Raw genomic sequence first — 10,000 nt, 5'->3', positions numbered from 1 at the left:
ACACATATACACACACATATACAGACACACATATATACATACACATATACAGACACACATATATACATACACACACACAAACATACATACATATACAAAGATAAACATGCACAGAAACTGGGGAATAAATACACTTTACAGATACCTCCTGCCCCAGTACTGAAAATACATTGAGAGCAGTGTATACATTTTTCATTCTCTTGCAGCATTCCCCAATGAAGACCTATTATGGGGTAGTTGTGCTGTCATAAAATAGTGTAAGGTGGCAAGGAACACAATGCTGCTCATCTGTGGTGTGCTGGGTTTCCATCCTGCAGCTAAAGACCCTGTGTGTATGTGCTGTACTCATCTTACCTTCATAGACTTCTCTCCTACTGCTGGAGGATCACACAGCACCGCACAAGGGGGAAGTGTAGGGAAGAGGGAAGTTTCTAAGGCAACACTTCCTGTGTAAACAAGCAGCAGTGCCGATCACAGCTCAGGCACAGCTGCTATGAGGAGAAAGAAAATGACTACAATATAAGATCACAATGATTCCTCCCCAGCACAAATGCCAGTATCGTTCACTGCACAGTGCCTGGATCTGACTGGCTGCTGCTCAGTGCTCTTACTCACTAAAGCTTTGGGGGCAACTGCCAAGCCGAACTCCAGCACTGCAGTGTTCCACATCACATGTCATACACAGCCGCAGCCCACACTCTACTGTGCTTTAGCTCCTGCTTGACCCACACATGTGTTACACATACAGTGTGTCTGTGACTGCAGTACAGTAGTCCAGCCTAGTCAGTGTGTGTGCGGGGCTAAGGCTACCGGCATCCCCACAGCCCTACCAATCACATAAATATAACATTTTGGGGCTAGCTAAAATCACTCAGTGTGTAATAGTGGGTGGGGGCTAAGGCAGCCGCAGCCCACAGGGCAAATGCCCGGTATGCCCTAGGGTCAGTCCGGGGCCTGCACACCAGGAATATAAACAGATCACTGACAGAACTGCTAAATGTTTCACACTGCAGTGGATCCGTGAATGCATTATGTAAAACCGCAAATACATATAAACAGAGTACAGTGAATTTCTGATTCAACGGTATTGACTTGAATATTCAGTTTCTCATAGGACATATCGGATCTCATCAATTGAATCAGAAATGCATTTGCGGTTTTACATAATGCATTCACGAATCCACTGCAGTGTGAAACATTTAGCAGTTCTGTCAGTGATCTGTCTATAGCTACACGAGTTGCAGCCCACTGTCAGCCAAACATCTTGCATTTACAGAAGCTGCGGCTAAAAATGAAACAATGAGAAATTTTTAAATAAAAATAAAATATAAAGAATAACGTTATGTAAAATCAAACAAAAAAAAACGATGCAATAAAAGTCTGACATTTTTTTTGTTTTTGAAGAGAAAGTTTTTTAAAAAAAACATTTGAATAAGTAAAATAGTATATAAATTATTATGCTTACAAAATCTAAAAAATCCAGAGAGCTAACTTAGTCAGATTCAGAGCGCAATTGACTAATAATAGCTGAACAGTGCACTGACAAGCCGGTCTCACACAGCTGTCATTCAGTGAAAACGGCTGCAGTGCAACTGAACAACTAAATCTATGAAGCTCGTTCACAAAGTAAATGAGAACGAGCTTCATAGAAGCTGCAAAGAGTTTCCCTTTTATGCGCATGCTTGGAAGTGAAGGAGTGAAGCAGGGAGTGCGCATACAGTCTATATAGACAACGCGCGTTACAACATGGCGGCTAGCACCACATTCAGTAGGCGGTGGTTTAGGGGTAATATTGGAGTTGAAAAATAATTGAGCAGATGCTAGGAAAATAAAAAAAGTAAGCAACAATGTTTAATATAATACAAAAAGGTTTTAATAAAAAGTTAATCACAGAAAAAATGATGGTGTTTAGGTTCCCTTTAAAAGATATCCAAGGAATTGAGAATGCCAATCAGCAGTGTTCAAACTCTAATCAAGAAGTGGAAAAACATAATTTATGCTTACCTGATAAATTCCTTTCTCCTGTAGTGTAGTCAGTCCACGGGTCATCATTACTTCTGGGATATTAACTCCTCCCCAACAGGAAGTGCAAGAGGATCACCCAAGCAGAGCTGCTATATAGCTCCTCCCCTCTACGTCACACCCAGTCATTCGACCGAGAACCAAACGAGAAAGGAGAAACTATAGGGTGCAGTGGTGACTGGAGTATAATTTAAAAATTTAGACCTGCCATAAAAAACAGGGCGGGCCGTGGACTGACTACACTACAGGAGAAAGGAATTTATCAGGTAAGCATAAATTATGTTTTCTCCTGTTAAGTGTAGTCAGTCCACGGGTCATCATTACTTCTGGGATACCAATACCAAAGCTAAAGTACACGGATGACGGGAGGGACAGGCAGGATCTTTATACGGAAGGGACCACTGCCTGAAGAACCTTTCTCCCAAAAACAGCCTCCGAAGAAGCAAAAGTGTCAAATTTGGAAAATTTGGAAAAAGTATGAAGAGAAGACCAAGTTGCAGCCTTGCAAATCTGTTCAACAGATGCCTCATTCTTAAAGGCCCAAGTGGAAGCCACAGCTCTAGTAGAATGAGCTGTAATTCTTTCAGGAGGCTGCTGTCCTGCAGTCTCATAGGCTAAACATATTATGCTACGAAGCCAAAAAGAGAGAGAGGTAGCAGAAGCTTTTTGACCTCTCCTCTGTCCAGAATAAACGACAAACAGGGAAGAAGTTTGGCGAAAATCTTTAGTTGCCTGTAAATAAAATTTCAGGGCACGAACTACATCCAGATTGTGTAGAAGTCGTTCCTTCTTTGAAGAAGGGTTAGGACACAATGATGGAACAACAATCTCCTGATTGATATTCCTATTAGTGACTACCTTAGGTAAGAACCCAGGTTTAGTACGCAGAACTACCTTGTCTGAATGAAAAATCAGATAAGGAGAATCACAATGTAAGGCCAATAACTCAGAGACTCTTCGAGCCGAGGAAATAGCCATTAAAAACAGAACTTTCCAAGATAACAATTTAATATCAATGGAATGAAGGGGTTCAAACGGAACACCCTGTAAAACGTTAAGAACTAAATTTAAAGTAGCATCAATGCAATTAGTACATAAATTTCTATTGGGCTCCACCTTGGCTTTTGCACATATAGCACAGAGATATTCCTCTGAGTCAGACATGTTTAACAAACTAGCAATTAAACTAGCAAGCTTGGAAATACTTTTCAACTCAATTTACAAGTAATATGAAAAACGTACTGTGCCTTTAAGAAGCACAGAAAAGAACTATGACAGTTTAATAACAATGAACCGGAGAAATTATAAAAACCAAATTTTTCCCGGTAAAGGCATAAATTTAGCAAAGGATTGCCCCCATTAGCAATGGATAACTAACCCTTAATAGCAGAAAAAAATGTACAAAATATAAACGTTTTTTATCACAGTCAAAGCACAATCTCACAGGTCTGCTGTGAGTCATTACCTCTCTCAAAATAATTTTTGAAGACCCTTGAGCTCTGTAGAGACAATCCGGATCATGCAGGGAGAGAAACAGACTTGTGACTGAATTTCTGATGCGTAGCAAAAGCGCCAAAATAGGCCCCTCCCCCTCACACACAACAGTGAGGGAAGTTCAGTAAACTGTCTTAAATTAAAATAAACAATAGCCAAGTGGAAAAACAGTGCCCAAACAATTTTTCACCCAGTACCTCAGATAATTAAACGATTTAACATGCCAGCAAAACGTTTAAAATCAAATAATATGAAATGTCATTAAAAAGCCTGCTGCTAGTCGTTCCCACTGCAAGTTAGGCTAAAACTTATATGCAAATAGTATTATCCCAGTGAAGTGCCATTCCCCAGAATACTGAAGTGTAAACATATATACATAACAGCCTGATACCAGTTGCTACTACTGCATTTAAGGCTGAACTTACATTATATCGGTATTGGCAGTATTTTCTCAGTCAATTCCATTCCTCAGAAAATAATATACTGCAACATACCTCTTTGCAGGTGAACCTGCCCGCTGTCCCCTGATCTGAAGTTTACCTCACTCCTCAGAATGGCCGAGAACAGCAAAATGAATCTTAGCTACGCCGGCTAAAATCATCCAAAAACTCAGATAGATTCTTCTTCAAATTCTACCTGAGAAGGAACAACACACTCCGGTGCTGTTTTAAAATAACAAACTTTTGATTGAAGATATAAAAACTAAGTATAATCACCACAGTCCTCTCACACATCCTATCTATTAGTTGGGTGCAAGAGAATGACTGGGTGTGACGTAGAGGGGAGGAGCTATATAGCAGCTCTGCTTGGGTGATCCTCTTGCACTTCCTGTTGGGGAGGAGTTAATATCCCAGAAGTAATGATGACCCGTGGACTGACTACACTTAACAGGAGAAATGAGGGGTTCACAACTAGACCAACTAAAATTTCAGCCACAAATGCCAGGAGAATTGTTTGGGATGCAAAGAAAAACCCACAAATAACTTCAGATGAAATACAGGACTCTCTGAAAACATGTGGTATGGCTGTTTCAAGATGCACAATAAGAAGGCACTTGAAGAAAGATGGGCTGCATGGTCGAGTCGCCAGAAGAAAGCCATTAATGCCACAAAGTATCCCGCTTATAATACACCAAACAGCACAGAGACAAGCCTCAAACCTTCTGGTACAAAGTCATTTGGAGTGATGAGACTAAAATTGAGCTTTTTGGCTACAACCATAAACGCTACATTTGGAGAGGAGTCAACAAGGCCTATGATGAAAGGTACACAATTCCTACTGTGAAATACGGAGGTGGATCTATTTTTGGGGATGTGTGAGCTACAAAGGCACAGGAAATTTGGTCAGAATTGATGGCAAGATGAATGCAGTATGTTAACAAAAAAAATATTGGAGGAAAATTTGCATTCATCAGCCCGGAAGCTGTGCATGGGACGTACTTGGACATTCCAATATGACAATGATCCTAAACACAAGGCCAAGTTGACCTGTCATTGACTACAGCAGAATAAAGTGAAGGTTCTGGAGTGGCCATCTCAGTTTCCTGACCACAATATCATTAAGCCACTCTGGGGAGATCTCAAACGTGCAGTTCATGCAAGACAGCCCAAGAATTTACAGGAACTGGAGGTTTTTTGCCAGGAAGAATGGGCAGCTTTACCATCTGAGAAGATAAAGAGCCTCATCCACAAATGCCACAAAATACTTCAAGCTGTCATTGATGTTAAAGGGGACAATACACAGTATTAAGAACTGGGGTATGTAAACTTTTGATCAGGGTCATTTGGGTAGTTTCTGTTGTCATTATGATTTAAAAAAAAGTAAACTCAGTTGATTGATAATAAATGGCTTCAGCCAAACACTAACCATGAGTGAAAGAAAAGTTTCTGTGTTATTCATATTCTCTGAAAAATGGCCAAGAAATCATAAATTCTGCCAGGGTATATAAACTTTAATCCCCAACTGTTATGACTGCCTGGTGTTCTACATTTCTAATATTTTACAAGGATTTTTACTTTTTCCCGATATAAATTAAAAACAACCAGCACAATTGTAAGATTTATTGACTTACAGCTATCAGGAGTTTTTTTTTGTTTGTTTTTTGTTCTTGTTTTTTAAGAGGAATAAAAGTTGATGCACCAAAGGTAACTTGATCTTAATGTATATTTCTTTTGTCCCTTTTCACACTGGCCTATCAACAAGTCACATAACAAAGATAACACTTACAAGTACATCAGTATTTTCAAAGTAGTTTCTCCAGTACGGCCGGATTTTCCTTTGACCTCCAATATCCCACACATTGAGCTTGAAACCCTGAGACTGTACACTCTTAATGTTAAAGCCCTAAAAATGAAAAGGTTTTAAAAGAAATTGTTGAGGAGTTCATGATTGTAAGTACAGAATACAAAGAAAACAATTAGATAAAGAAGTTTAAATTGTATATAAAAAAACATTTACATTTATTTAAAATCAACTAACAAAAATCATTATAAAAACAGAAATAAAACATTTAAAACACTAAAATATTAAAAATTAGGTAATATTCCAGCCCAATCATATTCCAGCACACCTCTCTCCTACATCAGCCAGCTAGACACTAGTATATGCGGATTATCATAAAGAATGTTTAAAAGGGACAGTAAAGACTAGATAGAGTATAACATTTTAAACAAATTTGCTATTTATTTCTATTATCAATTTTGCTTAGTTTTCTTAGTATCCTGTTAAAGATAAATTTTAGGCGAGTTCAGGAACATGCACGTCTATAGCCATCTGACAGCAGTGTTAATGTTTACTGCAGTGTAATACAATGTTGCAGTTACTGCTGCCATGGACTGCTAAAGACACATGCACACTCTTAAAGGGACGCTAAAACGCTATTTTTTTCCTTTAATGATCCAGATAGAGCATGCAATTTTAAGCAACTTTCTAATTTACTCCTATTATAAATGTTTCTTCGTTTTCTTGCTATCTTTATTTAAAAAGCAGGAATGTGATGCATAGGAGCCGGCCCATTTTTGGTTAAGAACCTGGGTTATGCTTGCTTATTGGTGGGTAAATGTAAGCCTCCAATAAGCAAGCGCTATTTATGGTGCTGAACCTAAACTGGTCTAAAAGAGGCTGCTACTGGGTGGTAAATCGCCATAGAACTAGCTAATGAGCTGTTGTTCATTCCTGGTAGAGCACTTCTCTCTTTGTATGCAAATTAATATGACCCTAGGGAAATCTCCCTATGGGTGATGGGGGAAACCAGACGTGGACTCCTTGCCCAGTGTGCTTAGAGGAATGTGGCTGCACATCACTGACGAGGCCCATAGGAGGCCGAAACGATCATCTGGGGTTGTCGTCATGGAGAATTGCCTGGTATTTCGGGGCTGGACTGACCTTACTTGGCGGGATCAGACTGATATACTACAAGAAAAGCACACTGGTCTAAAAGAGGCTGCTCCTGGGTGGTAAATCGCAATAGAACTAGCTAATGAGCTGTTGTTCGTTCCTGGTAGAGCGCTTCTCTCTTCATATGCATATCTTTATTTAAAAAGCAGTAATGTGATGCATAGGAGCCGGCCCATTTTTGGTTGAGAACCTGGGTTAATGCTAGCTTATTAGTGGGTAAATGTCAGCCTCCAATAAACAAGCACTATCCATGGTGCTGAACCAAAAATGGGCCAGCTGCTAAGATTTACATTCATGATTTTCAAATAAAGATAGCAAGAGAACGAAGAAAAATTGATAATAGGAGTAAATTAGAAAGTTGCTTAAAGGGACACTGAACCCAATTTTTTTTTGTGATTCAGATAGATCATGCAATTTTAAGCAACTTTCTAATTTACTCCTAATTATCAAATTTTCTTCATTCACTTGGTATCTTTATTTGAAATGCAAGAATGTAAGTTTAGATGCCGGCCCATTTTTGGTGAACAACCTGGGTTGTTCTTGCTGATTGGTGGATAAATTCACCCACCCATAAAAAAGCGCTGTCCAGGGACTGAACCAAAAAATAGCTTAGATTCCTTTTTCAAATAAAGATAGCAAGAGAACGAAGAAAAATTGATAATAGGAGTAAATTAGAAAGTTGCTTAAAATTACATGCTCTTTCTGAATCACAAAAGAAAAAAATTGGGTTCAGTGTCCCTTTAAAATTGTATGCTCTATCTGAATCATGAAAGAAAAAATTTGGGTTCAGTGTCCCTTTAAGCTCTTATCAGCCTACCTAGGTTTATGCTTCCTCAAAAGGATAATAAGAGAACAAAGCAAATTTGATAATAAATGTAAACTGGAAAGTTGTTTAAAATGGCATGTTCTATCTGAAATATGTATGTTTAATATTGACTTTACTGTCCCTTTAAGTATGTCCTTGAGAGAGAAAAACACACAAAACAAAAAGATGACCCATTTAGCACAAACAATAATATTCCTGAATTCTGTTTCTAGCCAGAAATGTATCTAAACCATTTTTAAATGTATATAAAAGGTATTGGCATTTACTACCTCCTCAGGTAATGAGTTCCACAATTTTATTGCTCTTAGGAGTAAATTTTTTTTAACGTTGCTGAAGATTAAGGGGCCAAATTATCAAGCTCCAAATGGAGCTTGATGCCCCTCGTTTCCGGCCAGCCTTAAGGCTCGCTGGAAACAGAAGTTATGAAGCAGCAGTCTAAAGACAGCTGCTCCATAACTTGTCCGCCTGCTCTGAGGCCGCGGACAGAAATCAACCTGATTAAATACGATCAGGTTGATTGACACCCCCTGCTAGCGGCCGATTGTCCACGAATCTGCAGGGGGCAGCATTGCACCAGCAGTTTACAAGAACTACTGGTGCAATGATAAATGCTGACAGTGTATGCTGTCAGTATTTATCGATGTGCGGCAGACATGATACGCTACATCGTTTCATGTCCGCTCGCACATTAATAAATAGGCCCCTAAATCTACTTTCTTCAAGACTTAAATTGTGACCTCTTATCACAAACAATTTCCTTGGAATAAACAAAGCTTCCACTGACTTTGTATATGGTCCTTGAATATATTTATGTAAAGTCACCTCAAGTCATGTCACCTCTCAAGCTCCTTTTTTCTAGAGAAAACAGACCCAGTTTGGCTATCCTCTCCTCACAGATTAAATTCTCCATTCTCCTTATTAGTTTTGTGGCCCTTCACTGAACTTTGTCTAACTCAGCAATGTCTTTTTTTGAGATAAGTTCCCAGAACTGCACTCCATACGCAAGGTGACGTCTTACAAGGGATTTATATAGTGACAGAATTATGCTTTCCTCCCTAGCATCAATTCCTCTTAACACATACTAGTAACGTATTAGCCTTAGAAGCCACTGCCTAGCATTGTGCGCCCATCTTTAGTTTGTTATCTATAAGAACGCCCAAATCCCTTTCATCCTCTGTTTTGCTAAGTCTATACCTATTTAAATAATAGGTTGCCTTCTTAATTTTACTTAAAAAATGTAGTATTTTTCCAGTATTTAATCTTATTTTCCATTTACCTGCCCAATCTTCTAACTTTTTGTAGATCCCCTTGCAAAGCAATTGCATCCTGCTGACCCAATGACCTTACACAACTTTGTATCATTTTTAAAAATAGGAGATGTTGCTATTTAATCCTTCCTCCATATCATTAAAGGGACACTGAACCCAAATGTTTTCTTCCGTGATTCAGATAGGGCATGACATTTTAAGCAACTTTCTAATTTACTCCTATTATCAAATTTTCTTCATTCTCTTGATATCTTTATTTTAAATGCAAGAATGTAAGTTTAGATGCTGGACCATTTTTGGTGAACAACCTGGGTTGTCCTTGCTGATTGGTGGATAAATTCATCGACCAATAAAAAAAGAAAAATTAATAATAGGATTAAATTAGAAAGTTGCTTAAAATTGCATGATCTATCTGAATCACAAAAGAAAAAATTTAATTTAATAAAAATATTAAAACAAACAGGGCTGGCGCATGTCTTCAGGCAGCACCTTGAGTGATAGCAAAATTGGTTGCTGCTTGTGGAATACAGATAAAATGCCACTTATCAGTTGTTTATGAAGCCATCTACTTTATACACCTTGCTGACTGGATTCTACAGATCCTGCGGAACATTTTGATATATGATTGTGCCGAGTTCCGCACCAGAAACTGAAGCGTTGAGGCCTGCAGCAACCCTCGTGGAGGCCTTCAACACCCCCCCCCACACACACACACAAGCAACAATACAGGGTATAAGCAGCTTTTATGCTGCTATAAAATTGCTTTACATTCAAGCACTATTTAAGCAATGGGGAATAAGCAGATTATTGCTGTGTTGAGCTCGATCTTGGGGACACATAGAATCCAACTCTGCAATGTCATAGAGAAGGCATTCCGCAGCAGCAAGAAAATGGAGGAGCAGCCGCAAGAAGCAAACCCACCTAGTCCTCATCAGGAGTCTTACACAGAAGGAGAAGATACCGTAGTTACCGATCGCAATGGAGGTGACAATTC

General features: G+C 39.0%; 1 protein-coding gene across 1 annotated transcript in view; it reads right to left on the bottom strand.

The window, feature by feature from the left end:
• ARL3 (ADP ribosylation factor like GTPase 3) overlaps positions 1–10,000 on the bottom strand; it is a 135,718-nt gene that overhangs the window by 104,314 nt on the left and 21,404 nt on the right. The window contains exon 4 of the mRNA XM_053692949.1: positions 5,743–5,859. Within this exon, the coding sequence (XP_053548924.1) occupies positions 5,743–5,859 (117 nt within the window). The remainder of the gene's footprint in view (positions 1–5,742; positions 5,860–10,000) is intronic.

Source organism: Bombina bombina, chromosome 9 (genome assembly GCF_027579735.1).
Source record: "Bombina bombina isolate aBomBom1 chromosome 9, aBomBom1.pri, whole genome shotgun sequence".
NCBI lineage: Eukaryota > Metazoa > Chordata > Amphibia > Anura > Bombinatoridae > Bombina > Bombina bombina.
This window is presented reverse-complemented; position numbering and strand designations above follow the sequence as displayed.